The sequence below is a fragment of the Myotis myotis genome, unplaced genomic scaffold, assembly GCF_014108235.1.
Source record: "Myotis myotis isolate mMyoMyo1 unplaced genomic scaffold, mMyoMyo1.p scaffold_m19_p_19, whole genome shotgun sequence".
In the NCBI taxonomy this organism is placed as follows: Eukaryota; Metazoa; Chordata; class Mammalia; order Chiroptera; family Vespertilionidae; genus Myotis; species Myotis myotis.
In genome coordinates this window covers 18,364,186-18,387,052 of record NW_023416323.1, presented here as the reverse complement: position 1 = coordinate 18,387,052, position 22,867 = coordinate 18,364,186, and the positions used below count along the sequence as shown (strand labels likewise).

Below are 22,867 nucleotides of genomic sequence, written 5' to 3'. Positions count from 1 at the left end.
GCAAAATCCAAGACAGGAAATCTAATATACTAAACAGATAAATTATAATTAGGACTCCTGTACCATCTCCCAAACATTGAGTTCCCAGGAACATAGGTTAAGCACCCCTACCCAACTGCATTTTTATGCCTATCAGTCATTTTGTTTTGTACAGAAAAAGAGATGTATTGTTATTTGAGCCTCTTCTTCCTGAAAACTCATTTTCTTTTTTAGCTTTGCAAAGGTATGTGCCTGAATTTGCCAGATTTGAGAAGCTTCAGTAGGCAAGGTTGGGTAGAGGAAGAATACAGTCGGTAGGTGGACTGGTGGCCCTCAGAAAGCAAGAACTGAACTAGCTGGCATTTTCTCAAAATTCATGTACCCAGCACTGTCTATAGCCAATAAATGGAAACTCCTCATAGGAAATGAATCAGCACAGAAGAGCACGCAGAAGGAAGGGGGACAATTTCTGCCAGAGCAGGCAGTGAATATTGTTTCCCTCTCTCGCCTATTGGCTCATCTCCCTGCATCTGTAGAGCCAGGAGGCTAGGGACCCTTGGTCTTTCTTCTGGTTGGAGTGGGACCCACAGATAGCAGCAGCCCTCCAGGAATGTAATTCTCCTTCCAGCCCAGGGCTTCCCCGGGTGGGTGGGTCACGTGGACTAGGGGGATGTTTGTATGGGCTCTCAAGGATCAGGAACCACATTGCCTGGATGCCAGTGAATCTTGGAGAAGGCTTTTCGCTCACGAGCATGCTTATTTGTAGTTCAGTAGCTATCCCTTATTATTGTTGAACTATTCCCACATTTGGCTTTGCATTTCCTCACCTGGTTAGTAATGGTAGGTGGCTTAAAACATTAACTGGGAAGTTAATTAACTGGAGAAATCTAATAGGTCCCTTTATAACTGTCCTATACCATGGCTGCTGGGCATTCTCTCTTTCCATAATAGAGACAACATGCAAATATTTTTAGCAAAGCATCCGGCACAAAAGAAAGATACAGCAATTGTCGGGAGAAGTAATTAATGTTAGTTGGATCAAGAAGGAATTTAATTATGTTTTCTTTTTAAAAAGTCTTTATCTTTTAGAAATACACACAGAAGTGTTTACAGATGCAATGATATGTCTGGGATTCACTCCAAATAATACAGAAATAGGGAGATGTGGGTGTGCAGATGAAACACAATGGGGACGTGAGTTGAAGATCTCTGAAGCCTGGTGGTGGGGAGTGGGGCTCATTACTCTATCCTGTCGGCTTTTTTAATTGTTTGAAATTTTCCATAGCAAGATGTAAAAGAGAAAAGGAAAAATATACTTGAGAAAACATCTATGGAACCCAAATCACCATAAGAAGGACCACATTTCCTTGCTGAGAATGGCAGGCACCCACCTGAGTGGCTTTCCCTGTGTCTCCATTAGTTACTAGGAGTAGAAACCCACTCCCAATGGCTGGAGCAAAGATGAGGTGGTTGGCAGGCACAGAACATCCTACAGACAAGACGCAAGGGGAACCTCATGGGAATGGGAGCAGAGATCAAAGGCATTTCCTAATCTGTCCTTTGTCTTTGAGTACCCTAAGGACTCTCTTCACAGTATTTCTTTAAATGTCTCCACTCTTTTGCTTCTCTATGCCTGTTGTATTTATCTGGTAATTTTTCAGTATCAAAATGGCCACCCCATGTACAAGTACTCAGAAACTTTGTGTTTAAGAACTCTTCAGTCTCTGATTATAGCTTCTATTTCTCTGAGTGCAAATGCTTAGAGAAATCATCTGGTTGTTCTTGAAGCAGCCAATGGATCAGTTATCTGAGCCCAATCAACTCAGACCAAGGAAGCTAGGGTCACATGATACAAAATCGCTTCCTAGTAGCAATTTTGTCAAAGACATTCACCCATGTCTGGGGCCATGATGATCTGGTGGGTTTCTGAATGTTCTCCTCCCATCTTGGTCCTACAGTCACCTTGGGGTGTGCTATGGGACATGGATGGGGAAGGATTCAGTAGGTTCCAGGTATTCAGGAGCAGCTTAGGGAAGGCATAGTTTCCTCAAAATGTTTTCTAGACTATGCAGGCACTCTGAACTATATGTATTCAAAATCTTTAAAAATCTTCAGGAAAAGAAGACTCTCATGGGTCACTTAGAAATTCTATCATCTCTGCCACTGGAACTATAATTTAGTTCACTTTTCTTTTGCTCACTGAGAACAGAGAAGATCTGGCCGTGCCTTTCACTGTGAGACTCACAGAGGTATGTGCATTGCCATCTTCCCCTCATGGGTTTTATTCCCTAGATACAATGATCCCAAATTTAATGTCTACTTTTTAAAAATATATTTTTACTGATTTCAGAGAGGAAGAAAGATGGAGAGAGAGAGAGAAATATTAATGATGAGAGAGAATTATTGAACAGCTGCCTCCCGCTGGGGATTAAGCCTGCAACCCAGGCAAGTGCCCTGACTGAGAATTGAACCAGTGAATTCTTGCCTGGTAGGTTGACACTCAATCACTGAACCACACTGGCTGGGCTAACGTCTATGTTTAATGCTCTCACTTTATGAAAGATCTAGTGTTGGGCATTTTGGGGAGTTAGAGATGCCATCTCCACCCTCTGGAAGCTCCCAGTTGGGAGGGGCATGCCCCAGACTGTCTCTGCCTGAAGGGCAGGGATGTGAGTGCTCACAGTGGCTGGAAGCTCTCACTCTAGCATCTGACTTATCTCTTCACTTTGTGAACTATCTCCTGTGAGTGTTGAAAACCAATGCTTTATATCACTCCTCATCTTCAAAGAGAATAAAGCACTTAGAAAATTTTAAATAGATGGAGAATAGGTCAAAGACATTCACCCATGTCTGGGGCCATGATGATCTGGTGGGTTTCTGAATGTTCTTCTCCCATCTTGGTCCTACAGTCACCTTGGGATGTGCTATGGGACATGGATGGGGAAGGATTCAGTAGGTTCCAGGTATCTTGAAGACTGGCTGATGAGCAGACTGTGGTTCTCAGCCAAGCAACTTCAGAGTGCCTTACAGGTTCTGTTGCTAATCACTTCTTAGACATAATGGCTTCTTTAAAATACCAGCTGAGCCCCGCCAGTGTGGTGCAGTGGTTGAGTGTCAACCTATGAACCAAGAGATCCTCAGTTGATTCCTGGTCAGGGCACATGTCTGGGTTGCAGGCTAGATCCCCAGCAGGGGGCATGCCGGAGGCAGCTGATCGATGTCTCTCTCTAATCTATATTTCTATCTCTATCCTTCTTCCTTTCTCTCTCTCTAAAATCAATAAAAAATATATTTATTTTTGCTTTTATTCCTTTTTTGGTTAATTCCCATCTGAGGATATTTTTCCATTGATTTTTAGGGAGAGTGGAAGAGAGAGGGAAAGAGAGAGAGAAACACTGATGTGAGAGAAACACATCTATTGGTTGCCTCTGTACAGCTCTGATGGCCTGGGCTGGAGAGGAGCCTGCAACCAAGGTACTTTCCCTTGACCAGAATTGAACCCGGTACCCTTGGTCTGCAGGCCAATGCTCTATCCACTAAGCCAAACCGGGTAGGGCTTTTTTTTTTAGAATATTTTTATTGATTTCAGAGGGGAAGGGAAAGGAAGAGAGTGATAGAAGCATCAATAATGAGAGAGAATCATTGATCAGCTGCATCCTGCGCACCCACCCCCCTACTGGGGATGGAGCCCGCAATCAGGGCATGTGCCCTTGACCAGAATTAAACCCAGGACCCTTCAGTCTGCAGGCCGATGCTCTATCCACTGAGCCAAACCAACTAGGGTGATAAAAAATATATTTTAAAAAAAGATACCAGCTGAACTTTATTTAGAATTCTGTACATTTATTAAAATGTTATTTAAATACTAGAAGCCCAGTGCACGAAAATTTGTGCACTTGGGGCGGGGGGGAATACCTCAGCCCAGCCTATGCCCTCTTGCAGTCTTGGACCCCTCAGGGGATGCCTACCTGCTGGCTTAGGCCCACTCCCTGGGGGATCGTGCCTAAGCTGGCAGTCAGACATCCCTCTGGCAGCCCAGGAGCCCTCGGGGGATGTCACCACCACCGCCGCTGTGCTGGCCAGCCATGAACCGGCTTCTGGCTGAGCGTCACTCCCCCTGTGGAAGTGCACTGACTACCAGGGGGCAGCTCCTGCGTTGAGCTTCTGTCCCCTGATGGTCAGTGCGCATCATAGTGATTGGTTGTTCCTGGTCATTCTGCCACTAGGATCAATTTGGATATTACCCTTTTATTATATAGGATCATATATATGTTATGTATACTTTACATATATAATTACATTTTTATATTACTTTATATGAATTTTATTGAATTTATTGGGGTACTGTTAGTTAATAAAATTATATAGGTTTCAAGTGTACAATTCAATAATACATCATCTGTATATTGTATTGTGTGTTCACCAATCAAAGTCAAGTCTCCTTCCATCACCATTTACTCCCCCTTAATTCTCTTCTATTGCCCCTAGTCCCCCTTCCCTCTTATAATCACCTCATTTTATATTTTTAAATATTTTATATTATACTAGAGGCCCAGTGCACAAAATTCATGCACGGGTAAGGTCCCTAGGCCTGGCTGGCGATCAGGGCCGACTGGGGCCTTCCTTCCCCTGGCTGCCGGCTGCTGGCCAGGGCCTCCCTCCGGTGGTCAGCGCATGTCATAGTGAGCGGTCAAACTCCCAATATTTTGAACTCCCAAGGGGACAATTTGCATATTAGCCTTTTATTATATAGGATTATATGTAATATTATACATAAAGTGAACATAAACATTAAGTGTAAGCAGAAGAAAATGTTCTATGTTTTCTTCTAAAAGTTTTATTGTTTTACCTTTCACATTTTGTGTATGATGTGAGGTAGGGGTCAAGATTCATTGTTTTCTCCACATGGATAGCCAGTTGACCCAGTACCACTTACTGAAATGACCATTAGCTAGAAACTAAATTGTGTCTAAATAGAAAAGCCTCCATAATTGGCCACAGGTGCAGCCTTGGATGTGTGACAGCAGAGAAATGGTAGAAAACAAATTATCTGGATATGTCATAGGTAATCAAAACATATAAAGAAATGGGGTGGCTGGGAGGGAATGTGTCAGTCTAAAAAGCTGTAAGCCCCAAGGGGGAAGAGTAGTGCCCCTCTCACTGCTGTGTTTGCTGTGCCTGTAACAGATACTTAATGAATACTTATTAAAATTAATTCTTGCATCTTTCTATCCTGGGATGAATCCTAATCATAAATAGAAGGAAATTGGGTGTCTAATATAGCTATTCCTTCTAAATGTGGGTGCTATAGTTAACACCATATGCGTTGGCAATGAAGGGCCTGTTGTTAGAGCAAGACAAAAGTAAGTAAATAGGTGAATACAGGTATACATGTGAGAAGAAAGAGCTTCTCCCACACCAATCCAGAGAAATAAGATACACATATATACCTATGCTAGAGGCCCAGTACACAAAATTTGTGTATGGAGTGGGAGGTCCCTCAGCCAGGCCTGCACCCTCTCACAATCTGGGACCCCTCAGGGGATGTCCACCTGCCAGGAGTTGTAGGTCCCTCTCTCAGTCCAGGACCACTGGCTCCTAACCACTTGCCTGCCTACCTGCCTACCTGCCTGCCTGATTGCCCCTAACCACTCTGCCTGCCTGCCTGATCGCCCCTAATTGCTCGCTTGCCTGCCTGATCATCCCTAACTGCCTCTTCCTGCCTGCCTGATCACCCCTAACTGCTCACCTGCCTGCCTGACCACCCCTATCCGCCTCTGCCTCGGCCCCCGCCATGGCAGTTTCATCCAGAAGGACATCCGGAGGCAGACTAATGAGAACAGAGAGAATCACAGGGGTTTAAGCCATATTCTCCAATTTATTTCTAAGAATTTCATATGATACAGAATAAAATCCATCATCATCATCATTACTAACAAATATGTATTTCTCACCCTATGCCAGACAATGTGCCAAGGTCCTTGAAAGTACTGTATTATTGATATTAATTACAGTTTCTACCCAGTAGGCCATCAGCCAGAGATTAGATTTTTTTCCAAAAATCCATATCCTTTACATAAATATAAGTAAAGGTGTTTGCAAGTTAAATTTTTGATTATCTCTCCCTCACCCTTTTATCCTCATAAATAGAAATTGATATTTATAAAATTTTCTGGGAACTTGATTTTTAATATTCCAAAGCCAGGGTCCAGATAACTACATCCCAGATTTTCAAGTTCAACATCAGTTCTCACGAAACCTCAGAGTGGACAGCTCATGAACCTGGACTCCCTTCAGCAAGTATTCAAGCTTGCATATGTCCAATCCCTTACCATCATCCACTGTCACTTCTTCCCCACACGCAGATTTCTAGCCTGCTAATCATTATTCTAAGTTAACCTTAACCTACAAGCCAGCTCTTTGCTCTATGAGGAAGAGCATTCATTCTTGGTGTATAATAAAATGCAAGTCCCTCCTTCCCCTTGTGATGGATGACCTTTGTGGCGAGTTCAGGCAGGGTCTGGAGACAAAGCCGTGTACAAGACAGAAGCACACAGGGCCTCCAGCTTCCTCAAATCATAAATGTCCATCCCAAACTCACCCCGCCTGTCAAAGAAAGAAGAATGAAATAACTCAGTTCTGAATTTAGAGGAGAGAGCTAATGAGCCTCAGGACGTCCCAAGCCAATTGCCCACACTGATTATGTAAAAATACGTTTTGCATCTGGTATTTGATTTGCCACACAGTTTAAACAGAAAAGTAACTTTATTTTTCCAATTAAAGGAAGTAATGTTACAATCAATATTTTCTCCTTCTCTGGTGTGAAAATTAATGTCTGTCTATTGTTTTTAAATCACAAAGTGAGCATTACTATAGAAATATAAAATGGCACTATTTCATTTTAATCTATTTAATTTTCCATTCTTGAATTACATAATGGGGTTAAAACATTGAATAGAATTAATAGGATGAGTATTTAATTAAGCAATAATGAGTTTCTAAATGGATGCTCAAGGAAACTGGCTTTATAGTTTATGCAAGAATCAGATAATGGTGTTAACAAAGACTATAATAATTATGTTGAATGTTTTCTATATTTAAAGATTTTTTTTCTGAATTCTCTCAGGAGTAGATTTAAACATAATCTAGTTCCTTGATTAGACTCCACTTTGTTTTGAAAGTAAATTCCAAATGCCTTTCCATGGCCCACAAGGCCCTGCGTAACCTGACTCTATCCTCCTCTGGAGTCCAATAGCAAACAGTTCTCCCAGCCTGGCCTGCACTCGGGCCACAACCACCTTCCCTGTTCCATAGACGCATCATGCTCCCTCTGCCACTGGCCTTTGCACCTACCATTCCAGATGCCAGGAATGCACTCACACTTTCACCTCACTACCTCCTCCTCTTCTTTCAGTTCCCAAGGAGTTCTTCCCTAAGGACCCTCCCCAGTCTGGGTCAGGTAACACCCCTCTCACCATCTGCCCAAGGTACAGGCTCTCCAGGAACTATGTTATTTCATTCCTAGCACCTAACACATTTTTATAATTATACTTATACCATGTCTGTTTTTTTACTAGTGTATCCCCAGAACATAATACTATATCATGCCTGGCATGCAAAAGCCATCTCACCAAATGCTAGAAGATGGGTGGATGGATAGATGGATAGATAGATAGATGATAGATAGATAGATAGATAGATAGATAGATAGATAGATAGATAGATAAAAGTTGGATAGAAGATGGAGGGAGGGTGGAAGGGAGGATGGATGGATGGATGGATGGATGGATGGATGGATGATGGATGGGTGGATGGTGAGTGGGTAGATGGATTGCAGGTAAATGCGTCTACATTTCTACATTACTACATCTAAGGGCGTTTTAGGGCCACAATACATACTTTGAGAATCCCTAGAACAATACCATCCTCTCATTCCACTTAGGATTCATTTGCTCACACACTAAAAAGGTATTCAGTGCCAGCCAGCTTTAGTAGGTTCTGTAGACATGAAATAAAAAGGTTCTTGGTGAAGATGCATAGGCTAGTCTTACTTAGACATGGCCTAAATGTTAATTTTACAGATTCATTCATCTATCCATCCACCATATTTTCATATGCCTAGTACTGTGCTATGTACTAGAAATCAGAACTGAATGAACTATCCACTGTACCATTAGGTATAGTGCCTAAGGTTCTAAAATCAATTAAAAAAAGAATTTTTAGGGTCAAAGAAAATGTTAATTGTTTCCTTATATCAGAAAAAAATCAAATTTTTAAAGCCCATGAAAACATATTATGGTGTGAGGGGCCAATGAAGGTAAAAGTGTCTAAGGTCCACCAAAGTCATAATGCAGCCCTGTGAGGTGTCCTGGAGAACAAGAGAGATCAGTCCATTCCCTACCTTTCTAGAGCATTCAGGGAAGTGGCAGAATCAAGCTATCCAACAATGAGTCAGCCCCTCTTAGTGTCACTCCTGCATAGCTCTATCCCTTCACATTTCCTCTTAGCCCTCGCCTCTGATGCCAGGTTCCACTTCCTACATTTAAGACCAGCCATTCATTCATTCATTCATTCAGCAAATACCTACTGAGTCCCTTCTGTGTACCTAACATCTTGTGTGGGGCTGTAGACAAAGCCCTATACAAGGCAGATGCACACAGAGCCTCCAGTTTCCTCAAATCATGATCTGTTCTTACAGTGTCTTCACCTCAGCAACATAACATTCAGCTCCTTTGACAAAGCAACATCTCACCTAGGTATTGGATGTAACAGCATTTCCACCTGACTGATGGTTTCCAGCATCCTCCAGTCTTAGCACTCACCATGCCAGTAATTGTCCACCTGCTGTTCTAAGGTACAGGTGTCAGAAGAGGCACGAGGACAGGTTGATAGCTGACGTCTGCTATGATCAGTAGGGACAGAGAGCTAGCTCTCTGGGTCTGGACCACAGCAGAGGCAAAGGACTGGCATAAGCAATGTGGGCATGAGTAATAGAACGTGTTGAAAGCAGAGACTGCTGAAATCCAGGAACCTTAGATCTGACCTTTGGGTCACTGAACAGCTTTGGATAAACCACTTCCTTCCTTCCCTCTTTGTACGTATATCTTCATCTGCAACCTGAAAGGAATAGATAGCACATGTGCCACCATGTCCCCCTCCTGAACACATGGCAGACAGCAGTACAGCCTCCTTCTTGCTGTGCTCAGATGCACTGGGGGCCCCTCAACACTGAGCTCAGGTAGCCTCACCAATACACAAGCCTGGCTCTTTCATTGACAACTTGCCATCGTTGAACTTGGACTCAATCATGCTTTTCACCCCGAGCTTCATATTAGAATTATGCGAGTAGGTTAAGAAAATGCTAAGCCCAGGCCTTACCCAAGACCAACTGAATTAGAATAGAACCATAGGACCCAGGTTTTGGGAGGGTTGGGGGTGTTTTTTTTTTGCTTTTTTTAAACGTGTTTTTTAAAAGCCCCTGAAGAGATTATAATGTGCAGACAGAGCTGAGAACCAGTGGTTTAGATTTCCAGCTCGGGAATTCTATGAGGAGGAGGGAAAGACACAAGATAGGACTTAGTTAAACAAGAATCAGAGGAATTGGCCAAAATAATTGTCTCCTGGAGCTGTGTCTCATATTTTCATGTGTCTAGTACTGTGCTGTGTGCTAGCATCCTCCATGTCCCTCCTCACTCCGCTGCTTTCCATCCTGCGCGCATGTTCCAAGCATTCCCCAGCTGCCCTTTCACGGAAGGGAAACAACTCACCCAGGTTTGCTGAGGTGTGATAGACAAATTAGTTCCCATCCGCTCCCCACCCCCCAAGGCATCAAGATTAAGGCTTATGATTAATGATTTGCAAGTCAATTAATCAGCTGCTGCTTCCGAAACCTCATTTCTCAAATTACTTCCTTTGTACACAAAAGCTCTTTGATGTCATCTTACTGTCTCTAGACTCGCTTTCCTACTAATTGAAATTCCAAGATATTTCTTCTTCTTGTCAGCTTATTGGTATGACTTGTTTGTAAAATATTTGCAAATGGATTACTGTTCACCTGTACTGTGTCAGAGGTAAGCACCAAAACAATACTTTATGCTTCCAGCTAAAGGAATGTGCTAATGATAGCTTGTGAAGTTCTCTATCTATGGGAAAGCCAATTTTTCATTTATTGATTTATTTCCACACACCTACTTGCAACAAGTATTTGAGATGTATTACAATAAAAACACAGGTACAACAAGGCCTCCAACAATTGATTTATGCATTTCCTTAGAAGATAGTTCTTTAAAGTCACACTAGTTGGGTCCAAGGGGTGGGAAGGATGAAACTGGCTTTCTTCATTGGGGAATATGGTGCAATCTAGCAGAGGCTCTGGAACCAAACGCAGGGGTTCAGCTCCAGTCTCTTCACTGATGAGCCATGGCACTCTGGTTATCTGGTCACCTTGTAGTTTAGGGTAGGTGAGGCTGCAGGAACACAAGCAAGCCAAAATATAGAAAGGCCCAAACTCAACAGAAGTTTGTTTCTCATTCATCAACAGTTCAGGCAGGTGTTACCTGATGCTAGGCTGCTCCCCTCCATGTGGTGACACAGGGACCCAAACCCCTCCCCTCTTGTGGCTTAATCCTCCCCCTGGGTTCTTGTGACTGTCTACATTCAGGTAGACTGGAGAAGGGAACAAAGAAGAGGCACTACTGTTCTCCATCATAATCTTCTTCCTGTTTCATTATTCATTATTAAATGAGGTTATATGATAATGTACCAAGCCTATGGTTAAAGAGTTCTGTAAATGGTCTTTCCAATGTTGTTTTTCTTTTGTGTGTGTGTGTGTGTGTGTGTGTGTGTGTGTGTGTGTGTGTATTTTTTCAAAATAATGACAATAACCATCTGCTTTGTTTGCAGTTTCAAGCCACAGTTGAGGAAGGAGCCGTGGGAGTTATTGTCAACTTGACAGTTGAAGACAAGGATGACCCCACCACGGGCGCGTGGAGGGCTGCCTACACCATCATCAATGGAAACCCTGGCCAGAGCTTTGAAATCCACACCAACCCCCAGAACAACGAGGGGATGCTTTCCGTCGTCAAGGTAGGGGTGCTTCCAACTGCTCCTCCCTCCGCACCTAAGCTCTGAGGCCCACGATGGGGCTCATGGCCTCATTACATGGGGAATGTCCAGGATAAGTCAGCCCTAGTCACTCCCTCCTGGAATTCAAAAGAAAAAGGCTCATGACTTAAGGGTGTACTGGTGTCCTCACCACCATAAAACTAACCTGTTTTACAGCTTCCAGAAAACTCAAACTTATGTGTAACCTTAAAAAACCCAAGCTTAATTTTTAAATGAGATTCTCCATGTGTTTAACAATGAATTATCAAAGATATGCAAAAATAGAGTAAGTGAAGGGTTTCTAAAGATCTGTGCTCCAAATAGGAATTATTACATTTCTTTTTAATCTTTCTTAGCAGAGTCTCAGTTATTCTCTTGAAAATGAGATAATTACACCCATGGGCTAGTTCTTGGTGTGAAACCTCCTGTGCGCATTGCTGCCCAGCGTGCGGACCCTCTGGTTGCAGGTGGAACAAGGAGAAAATGTGATAATGAGTGTTAAGCCCTAGGCTCCTGCCAGTGCCCTGGAAACGCTGGGTGGGAGGGTGGTGTTGGCAGAACGCACTGGCGGCTCGGTGTCCTAGCAGGATTTTCATACACTTCTACTCTCTGGGAGCTTCTGCCAAGCCAGGACATTCATTGGGACAGTTTCTTTTCTGGTAGGCGAAGCCATTTGCCTCACAAGCAGGAAGTAATCATATTGATAGTAATTGTAGCCATGGACAGAGCAGAAACATTGCTACCTACCCTCTGTGTGCCCTGGGCCAGGACACCTACGTATGTGTTCTGTGGCTCAGTTTCCTCAGCTATAAAACGAGGGTGATAATACCACCCACCTCTCAGGCTGATGTGAGGAATTCATGAGCTAATATGTAAACAAATTCAGAACAGTGGTAGGCATGAGAGCCTGTGACTGCTGTAACAAATGACCACAAACTCGGTGGCTTATAAAAACATAAATTTATCCTTACACTTTTGGGGGCCGAACTCCAAAATCAGTTTCATGGGACTCAAGTTGCAGGGCTGGTTCCTTCTGGGGGCTCTACGGGAGAATCGATTTCCTCGTCCTTTCCAGCCTCTGCAGCTGCCTGCATTCCTTGGCTCATGGCCCCTTCCTATATCTTCAAAGCCAGCAGCACAGCATCTTCATATATATCTCTGACTGACCTGCCTGCTGCCCTCTTTGAAGGCTCTTTGTGATGATACAGGGCTCACTGGGATAACCCAGGACCACCTCCCCATCTCAAGGTCCCTTTTGCCATCTAAGCACATACTCACAGGTTCGGGGAATAAGAACGGTAGACACATTTGGTGGTCATTATTCAGCTGCTATGGGACCATATAAACAACTACACCCACAAAGTTCCACAGTGCCCTTGGGTGCCGAAGCCACTGAAAATAGAAATCTTGGAGAGCTTCCAGCTTGTTCCAGAACATGAGGGCTCTGGGCTCCTCCAGGCCTGCCCTTTCCACACCTCTTCCAAAATGAACCTCAAATGTTTGCCAGGAAAGAGCAGCCTCTAGGTCCTCCCAGTTCTTCTCCCCTAATAACACCGGCAACAGCAGAGTTGTTAGGAGATCCTGGCACTGCCCCCGGCACCCACCACTGTGGCTTCAAAGCTGTGAAAGTCATAAAATAACACGGCCACTGCCTGTCCTCATTCACTGGCCTCATGTCTGCAAAAGCTGTCAGCAGCTTTCCAGGCCTGCACCGAAAGACAAAGCCTAGGGAAATATGCATCCCCCTCTGGGACCCTGGAGGAGCACAGTTCTCCCACGTGTGCTTCTGTTTGCACAATGCTATGCGTCTGAAATGTTAGCACCTAGAAGCTCACCTGGAACACTAGTTAACATGCAGGCCACACCGTGCAGCACCTGCTGAACCGGAACCTGAAGGAGAGGTGCCCCAGGTGACACTGGTGTTTGCAGAGCACAGCCCTGGGGATGAGGACCGCCATTGAATGAGAAGTTTCCACCTGCAGACTCCTGAGGAGGAAGTTCCATGGAGCCTGGGGTCTGCCTGGGCTTCAGTTTTTCTAGGGAGTGGACTTCCTGTACTTCAGAATCGGGACAGAGACTCCCCTCCCGTCCACTGCCTGCCACATGCATCGCTACCCAGGCCTCAAGCTCCCCCTGCCTCTCAGCACACCTGGTCAGAGCCCAGGACAGCCCTCGAGAGCAGTGGTTCCCAGCCTTTTGTTGGCCATGCCCCACCTAAGCACCTCTAAAATCCTGATGCCCCCACTGTGACATGTAATTCTTATTACTCAAAAAGTGAACTCCTAACCGAAGGACTTGTATACATGTATATAAGCCATACCAATGGACATGGACAACAGGGGGATGGGAGCATGAGTGTGTGTGGGGGGGAGGTTGGGGGTTAATGGGGGGGATGAGGACACATTTGTAATACCTTAACTAATAATAAAAAAAATAAAAAAATAAAAAAAAGTGAACTCCTATTCACCTAGAGGAAGCCTAAAAGGCCATCAACTTGGTCTAAACAAGCTTCCAAAGAGCATGGCATCCATGAAAGAGAAAAATAAAAGAAAGGACAATTGAAGTACTGAGGAAGAAGTCACTGAGCAATTGTTTAAAAAAATCCTATCTAATAAAAGAGAAAGATGGTAATCGGCGTACAACCGCTACCCTTCCCATTGGCTAATCAGGGCAATATGCAAATTAACTGTCAGCCAAGATGGCAGCCAGCAGCCAGGCAGCTGATGCAAACAGGGAGGCTTGCTTGCTTCAGTGACGGAGGACTCCAACGTTCCCCGCCTGACTTGCCGGCCTCTCAGCTGCAACCCTAAGCAACTATGTTGCAAATATAGAAGCTAAACAAAACCCCAGAAACCTGCTTTACTCAGCCGGGCTTCAGCCAGCCGGACCGCAACATTGTATCAAATACAGACGGTAAACAAAGGCCAGAAACCTGTTTTCAGCAGCCGATGCCTCAGAGCTAAAGCTGGCCCAGAATAAAAAAAGAAAAAAGAAAAAAAAGGAGTGGTTGGGAGCTTCAGTCACCCGTCAGCCTGAAAATGGCCCTCAGCCCCTCAGCCAGACTGGCCAGGCACCCCAGTGGGGACTCCCACCCTGATCCAGACACCCTTCAGGGCAAACCAGCCAGCCCCCACCCATGCACCAGGCCTCTATTCTATATAGTAAAAGGGTAATATGCCTCCCGGCACCGGGATCAGCGTGACAGGGGGCAGCACCCTAAACCCCTGATCGGCCCTGCTCTGTGTGTGACAGGGTGCAGCGCCCCAACCCCCTGATCGGCCTTGCTCTGTGGGTGATAGAGGGCGGCGCCCCAACCCCCCCCCCATGGGCCCTGCTCTGTGTGTGACAGGGTAGAGCCATAACCTCCCCATCGGCCCTGCCCTGAGTGTGACAGTGGCGGCACCCCAACCCCCTGATCAGCCCTGCTCTGTGGGTGACAGTGGGGAGCTCCTCAACCCCCTGATCAGCCCTGCTCTGTGTGTGACAGGGTACAGAGCCCCAACCCCCCTTATGGGCCCTGCTCTGTGCATGACAGGGGGCAGCGCCCCAACCCCCTGATCCGCCCTGCTCTGTGCGTGACAGGGGGTGGCACCGCAACTTCCTTATCGACCCTGCCTTGAGTGTGATGGGGGCGGTGCCCCAACCCCCCAATCGGCCCTACCCTGAGCGTGACTGAGGGTGGCATCGCAACCTCCCGATCGCCCTGCTCTGTGCATGACAGGGTGTTGGCGCCCCAACTCCCCAATCAGCCCTGCTCTGAGCCCGACCAGGGGCTGCACCTAGGGATTGGGCCTGCCCTCTACCACCCGGGAACAGGCCTAAGCCAGCAGGTCATTATCTCCCGAGGGGTCCCAGACTGCGAGAGGGCACAGTCTGGGCTGAGGGACCCCCTCTTCCCCCCCCCCATGCACAAATTTTTGTGCACCGGGCCTCTAGTAATAATAATATGAAGTGATATGAAAAAGTAGCAAATAAGGTTTCAAAACATATAATAGAGAACTGAAATGCATCAATATGTCACAATATATCTTAATATATAAAGAGCTATAGTCCATCATGACCTAAACGTCTGGATGGACAACCAAACAACAGGCTAGGGTCCCAGCCGGCACAGCAGAAGTCAGTCCTGGGTCCCGGCCGGCACGGCAGAAGTCTGTCCTAGGTCCCAGTGGCCCACGGCGGGAGTCTGTCCTGAGCCCCGGCTGCCTGCAGTGCGGCAGCAGAAAGGAGCTTTGGGAACGGAGCCATGTTGCCATCGGACTGGCCTCTGGGCCCCTCCCCCTGCCCACAGGCTCCAGGGAACCAGAGCCATGCTGCCATCAGACTGGCATCTTGGTCCCTACCCCCGGCCCATAGGCTCCAGGAACTGGAGCCGTGCTGCTATCGGACTTGCCTCTGGGTCCCTCCACCCTGGCCCGGGGAACCAGAGCCATGCTGCAACAGGACTGGACCCTACCCGAGGAATCCTGGATTGTGAGAGCGTGCATGCTGGGCTGAGAGAACCCCTCCCCCCCCAATACACGAATTTCGTGCACCGGGACTCTAGTATTTATATACTGTATATGAGGCCCCTAGAACCATAAGAAATGCAAAAAAAATCATTGTTAATAACTTATTCTCCAATTTCCCTTCTTAAAAATCAAATTGCCCCACTGTGGGCCATGTGCCCCATGTTGGGAACCACTGCTCTAGAAGCAGCCTGGCCACACCCCCGTGCTCTCCACTTGCTAGCAACCAGGGATGCTTTCAGCTGCAATCACAGAACGCAGGCTGATAGTGGCTTCAGTAATACAGAAAATCTAATTGTCTCCATAACTAAACTAAGGGAGGGGCTCTAGGCAACTCAAGGTGTCAGAGAGCCAGTAGGGACAATGCAGATGTTCTGGCTTTTTCCTCGAGGACAGAAAATGGCTCAAAGGCCCAGGCATCACATCTTCCCTGTGCTGTGATGCAAGACAGGAAGCAAGGAAGCAGCCAGAAGAGAGAGAGAGAGAGAGAAAGAAGAGAAGAGAAGAGAAGAGAAGAGAAGAGAAGAGAAGAGAAGAGAAGAGAAGAGAAGAGAAGAGAAGAGAAGAGAAGAGAAGAGAGAACTAGCTCTCGTGTGCCCCTATCCTCTCATTAGGAAGGTGGGTAAGGGAAAAGGGATGTGGGCATGGCCATGGGGCCGCCAGCCCCAAGTAGCGCTGCCCTGACCAGCAGCAGGCAGCGCCCTGAAGAGCTAGAGAAGTCTCAGGATTGTGTGGTTTGCGGGGGAGTCCTGCCTCCCTACAGGACCAACTCCGACTGGTCCTAGCAAATGAGCACTGGTGTCCTCTTTAAATCCTTCTGGTCAGAAACACCCTTAGTTGCTTTGTAAACCTACTTCAAAATGTCAGCTACTCTTTCAGCCGAATATAATCCACCCGTGTCTGAAGTCTGTTTTGTCTTTTGTCCTCAGAGGAGAAGGAAGCATCAGTAAGCAGGCATCCTTGATCCCCAAACCCGTCAGACTTAAAGTCTCGTTGGATCACTTCCAAATCCTCCGTCTTCCAGACAACAAACCCCAGCTCCTTCACCCTTCCCATGTGGGCCCAGCTCTTCCAAGCCTTTAAGTCCTCCAGGACAGTGGTCCACACCCTCTCCTGACACTTGATGAAACATTCATTGAATTGAATCTCTGTAGCTTTATTGTGTTTTCAACTTCCTCCCATCCCCAACACAGACCCTGCAGCAGACACAGCCTTTCAATAAGGTCAGAGTCCCAAGAAAACAAAGGGCTTCTTATCCCAGCATGACCCAGGGTGGCCTTGGAGGGGACTGGAGCAGAGACCCAGCAGTTTGCCAGCTCCGGGTGGGCAGGCCACAGGCATCACACAAAGGGAACTGTTGCCTCCACGTTATGCAATTGGAAGTGAACACAAGAGAGGTTTCGCTCTCTGTAAAGCCAGGCGGTCACTGCGTGGCTCACTTTCTCTGCTCCCCTCTCTCGGTGCCATGGTTCACATCTCGGTTACTCTGCAGCCAGCATTCTGCTTAGGGAATGAGGGCCTGGGAACACCCATGTGAAGCCAGGCGGGAGGGCAGTGGCTGCCCAGCTGTTTCAATTCCACACTCTTCTTTCTCACCATCTTCACAGCTTGTTATGACATCTGACTCTAGACCAAGCTCTGCGTGAAATGTCTGACATGTGTCATCTGCCCCCATCTTTACAGCAGTGCTTTGCACTGGGACTTCATTGAAGGGAGAGCTGAGACTCGGGAGGTGCAGTGACGTGTCTGTGGTCCCATAAGTCCTATAGTTATTAACATCAGGGCCAGGACTTGACCCTGGCCCTCTCACCTTAAACCATCGCTTCAGCGTGAGTGACAGCCCAAGGGGGCAGAGGACTGGGTTGCATCACATCACGTGTAGAAGCACCACCTGCTAGGGCAGGCGGTTTATTGTCTCATGGCTGCTCATTGGCCCTGAGCACAGGACAGGCCACCACTGTGTTATCACCACTGTGTTATCTGTTATCACTGCCCCTGCCCAATGTATGTCCCGAGAGCCCCGAGCCATGGTGACGATTGAAAACGCCCCACATATTTTCATGCCCTCAGGTGGGAAAGGGCACAGCGGCTTAACCCCAGGTGTCTCAGCCTCTCAAATTCTTTTCCCTCTTCGACACCCTGGGGGAAATGCGCCCTGTGCGAGGAGACCCTCTACGTGAAATGCTGTAGAGACCCCAGACCTTAGACCATGTGGCGAGTGAGTAGGACACATTAAAAATGGAGCCTCGGTCTGCCTTTCCCATTGGATCTCCCTGGTGACAGACAGGGCTACCATGAATCTCATGAAGCTTAGGCTTCAGGGCCCCTCATCCTCCTGAGCCCCCAGGAGTGTCAGAGTTGCAGAGTGTTACAGGTTACAGGTGGGAAGCCTTTTCATGTCAGTGTTGCCAGTGAGTCTCCTAAAGGGATCTCAGAAGGGAGGCCCCAGGTCTCTGAGGCTCATTACATGAGTAACGTGTTGTCATTTCTTTCTCAATCTAAAAAGAATAACAATGTTGATACCTAACTTCACATGTGTATGTTTCATATTCTTGTTCTTAAAGAGGATCCCAAATTGCATAAAACTTAGCCCACAAAACCTGGCTCTGTCCCTGAACATCTACCTTCCCTTGAGGGATGTCAAGGGGACTTTATGCAAAAGCGTCTGCCCTTTGTGGCCCACATGTGCACACGCACACGCTCAGTCCCTCTCTCTCATTCCAGCCTCTGGACTATGAGATTTCGGCCTTTCACACCCTGCTGATCAAAGTGGAAAACGAGGACCCGCTGGTACCTGATGTGTCCTACGGCCCCAGCTCCACAGCCACCGTCCACATTACTGTCCTGGATGTCAACGAGGGCCCGGTTTTTTACCCCGACCCCATGATGGTGACTAGGCAGGAGAACATCTCCGTGGGCAGCGTGCTGCTGACAGTGAACGCCACGGACCCCGATTCCCTGCAGCATCAAACCATCAGGTGGGTGAGCGGCTCCGTAACCAGAGACGGGAGGCAGGCGCCAATTGCTTTCCTTCTCTGCTCCCAAGGGCTGGTTGTCAGGAGCAAACCACCATTAAATTAAGCTTGTTAATGATGTGGGTGAGTGGGAGGTACGTGTCATAAGAGTTGGCAGCTGAAGGCACCGGGGACAAGGCTTGCTAAGTGGGTACACTGCCTGCCACCTGATTCCCAGCAGCGAACCAGCCCGGGAGGTGAGTGGCTTCAGGGCTGTGTTCCCAAATGACCAGAGGTGTTTGCCAGTGCCAAGCACAGTCCCCGAAGGGAGAGAGAAAGGAGCCACCATACATGGCCCCGTGAATCTCAGACACTTGACCTACTTTATTGTTACCACAACTTTATGAGAAAGGCATTGGCTAACTCCATGTACAGATGAGGGTCTTATGAATTCAGAGAGGTTCGGTAACTTGTTCAAGGCTGCCCAGCCTAGTAGCAGAGAAATCTGGATTAAACAGGACAATCTGCAAAGTCTGTGCTCTCCTGGGTTCTATGGACTGAACTGTCAGAGGGTGAGGGGCAGACACTGCCTGGTATTTAGAAATGGACTGTCGGGTTGGGTTTTCCACTGATGGATGGCAGGCAAAAAAAAAAGGTCTTCAAAAAGTGCTTAGAAAGAAGGAATTTTCATAACGAGATTTAATTAAATGATCATTATCCACAGTGAATCTAACGCGAGCGAAGACAAGATGCCTCATTGGCACATTGTTTCATAGCAAACAATCGGCATGCAGGTCCAAGTGCACGCTTATCTCTGGAAGTTATTAATCTTTCTCTTCCAAAATCTAATCTTCTCATCTGAGGGACAGATAATCAAGTATTAGACACACTTTTAATAAACATGTGTCTTATTTTCCTGATTTGAAACACCTGAGAGTGTGCCACGGTCTCCACATCAGCCCCTTAACTGTGGAGCAAGCTGGCAGACAAGCAGGGAAATTATTTTTCTTTCCCTAAAGGGGAGTTAGACTTTTTTTGTTGTAACTTATTGGGGTGACATTGGTTAATAAAATTATATAGGTTTCAAGTGTACAATTTTTTTTTTTTATATATATATTTTATTGATTTTTTACAGAGAGGAAGGGAGAGGGATAGAGAGTTAGAAACATCGATGGGAGAGAAACATCGATCAGCTGCCTCCCGCACATCCCCCACTGGGGATGTGCCCGCAACCCAGGTACATGCCCTTGACCGGAATCGAACATGGGACCCCTCAGTCCGCAGGCCAACGCTCTATCCACTGAGCCAAACCGGTTTCGGCTCAAGTGTACAATTCTATAACACATCATATACCTATTGTATGGTGTGTTCCCCATCCAAAATGGCCTCCTTCCATCACCCTTTATACCCCTTTACCCTCTCCTACCTCCCCACGCCCTTTCCCTCTTGTAATCATCATACTGTTTGTGTCTGTGAGGGGTTTTTTTGTTTTTGTTTTTCTTGCTTAATCCCTTCACCTTTTTCAGACAGGCCCCCAACCACGCCTCCCTTCTGACAGCTGTCCGTCAGTTTTCTGTATCTATGAGTCTGTTTCTATTTTGTTTGTTTGTTTACTTTGTTCATTAGATTCCACATATAAGTGAAATCACATGGTGTTTGTCTTTCTCTGACTGGCTCATTTCACTTAGCATAATACTGTCCAGGTCCATCCATGATACTGAAAAAAGGTAAGATTTCCTTCTTTTTTACGGCTGAGTGGTGTTCCATTGTATAAATGTATTATAGCTTTTTTATCTATTCATCTACTGATGGGGACCTGGACTGCTTCCAAATCTTGGCTATTGTAAATAATGCTGCATATATTGTTTCAAATTAGTGTTTTGGGGTTTCTTCATATATATTTCCAGAGGTGGAATTGCTGGGTTATAAGGCAGTTTCATTTTTTTATTTTTTTGAGGAAACTTTATACTGCTTTCCACAGGGGCTGCACCAATCTGCATTCCTACCAACAGTGCACGGGGGCTCCCTTTTCTCCACATCTTCACCAGCACCTGTTGCTTGTTGATTTATTGATGGTAGCCATTCTGGCAGGTGTGAGGTGACATCTCACGTGGGTTTTATTTTGCATTTCTCTGATGATTAGTGATGATGAGCATCTTTTCATATGTCTCTTGGCCATTTGTATGTCTTCTTTGGAGAAGTACCTATTCAGATAGATCCTTTGCCCATTTTTTAATTGGATTGTTTGGGGTTTTATGGTGTTGAGTTGTATAAGTTCTTTATAAATTTTGGATAATTTGGACTTCAACAATAAGAGGTGGAAAAGAGAGAAGATGATTTTAAATGGGGTTGATATTGCTAAACCTTGGGCTCTGCCATTGCTGCATAATTGGGATGAAAGTGTTAATGTGATGGGAAAGGACAGATGCCTGTGTCTGGGAGAGGAGGTCCCACTAAGGTGGGACAGACAGTGGGACAGGTGGGTCTGCTGGGGCTGTTTAAGACCAGCTTTGGCTGACTTAGGCAAAGGGAGAACTTGGAAGCTTCCATAGGTAGTTTATAGAACTGAAGAATACGTTTAGAACCAGGCCCTCCATTGCCTGGGGCATTGTTGGGTCTCCAAGCAATGGGAAGTACGGGCTGACTGTCAGGATCTCACAGGAGAATGAACCACCTCCAACCAGTCTTCAGGGTCACTTGACCCCTGGTTCACATACCCAGGGCAAGCCTGCTTTGCCTGACCTGTAGTCAAGAGCCTCCTGACTCAGGGCACCTTGTCAGTGAGTAGAGATGATGTTCCCAGCAAGGGCAGCTGGTTGGGAACGGGGAGGAAACCCTGTGTGGCAATGAAGTATGGTGCTTGGAGTTCAGCAACAGGGCATGGAGAGTAGTCCCAGCAAGCTGAGTCAGGGACCAGCTTCCAGCCTGGAGAGGGTGGGGTGATTGGCGGGAGCCAAGACATTGATGGACATCAAGGGCAAGATTTGAGACGTGGAGAACAATGACTCAGTTACTGGAACTGGGGTACAAGGGTTCCCCATTCTACCCTGGGTAGAATGTCAGTGGCACCCACTGTGTGAGAAAAGGTCAGAGAAACAATTTGTAAATTATTTGAGGTGAGAATTGTGGTAAAAAGCAGGGATGTAGAAAGCTCTGAAGAGCTTCATGTTTTTGCAGTTGGTCATCACAGGTGTGACCCTCAGTCAGGCCCCGAGTTGCCGGGACCCATCTCAGAGTGACTTATGCCTGGAACGCATGTACTGGTCCATGTAATTGAAAAGTCTATGGGGACTACTAGGGTATTAGTGTGAGAATTCAGGTGCTCAGAATATATTCTTTCTCTGCCTCTTGGATCTGCTCTTCCCTGGGCTGGCTTCATCTTCAGGCATATCTGTGTGGCTGTGGAGGGATGAGACTGCCAACAATGCAGTTCCCAGTTCCTTCCAGCAGAAGGAGACCCTTCCCAGTCAGTAGTACCAGCCCAGGGGCCGGGCCTGGATCTCACTGAACCAAACAGAATAGCAGGAGGATGGAATGCCCATGGGCAAGTCCTGTACGTGAGCCCACCACGGACCCCAGCCTCTAACCACGATGGCCTGGAATGGTGGTTCCCAAAGGAATGTGATGGGAATGGATGCTAAGTCACCAGGAACCATGGAGAGGCAGTGTGACCAAGTTCAAGTTTGTGAATCCTCCCAGAATATATAGCTGGGGTGTTTTTCTGCAGCTGGTATGCCTAAGAGTTCTAGCATTTACAAATTGGTCTGGCTGAGCAGCTTCTGGACAAATCCTTTTGCAGCCTTGAAGCAAAGTAAGTGTGTGTGTGTGCACGCGCCTGTGTGTATATGGGTGTGTGTGGCACATTTCTCTCTCTGGCCTGACTCTCCAGACACATTCCCTCCTGCTGGGATCCAGAGTTGCTGGAACTGACACTTTCTCTCTCAGCTTGGCACTGACTAGACCTTCCCCTCCCTTCTCTTTTTCCTCCCCCTTCCCTCTCCGCTCCCCTCCCTGTGCAGGTTCTGAGCTCATCAAAAGCAGGGATAACATCACTGACAGGTTGAGCTATTGTCACAGAACTCTTCTGGGAGAAAAGGCTCATTAATTATTTGCAGTCTTTGATCCTGTGCGCTGAGAAGCAGTGTCCCTGGGGGACCGCATGTGTGGAGGGTGAGCAGGGCTGCAGGGAGGGGCCAGGCTGGGACACAGTTTTCTAATAATCTGCACTGGGCTCCCTGGGATTCTCAGAAAGACAAGATGGCCTTGTGCGTGGTGTTCTTATTGTTGCTTAATTAATGATTCTTCAGGGAGCAGGCATTGAAA

General features: G+C 46.6%; 1 protein-coding gene across 1 annotated transcript in view; it reads left to right on the top strand.

The window, feature by feature from the left end:
• The window catches only part of CDH13 (cadherin 13), a 1,028,720-nt gene that overhangs the window by 917,584 nt on the left and 88,269 nt on the right, over positions 1-22,867 (top strand). The window contains exons 9-10 of the mRNA XM_036346357.1: positions 10,882-11,064; positions 18,315-18,568. Coding sequence (XP_036202250.1) covers positions 10,882-11,064; positions 18,315-18,568 — 437 coding nt within the window. The remainder of the gene's footprint in view (positions 1-10,881; positions 11,065-18,314; positions 18,569-22,867) is intronic.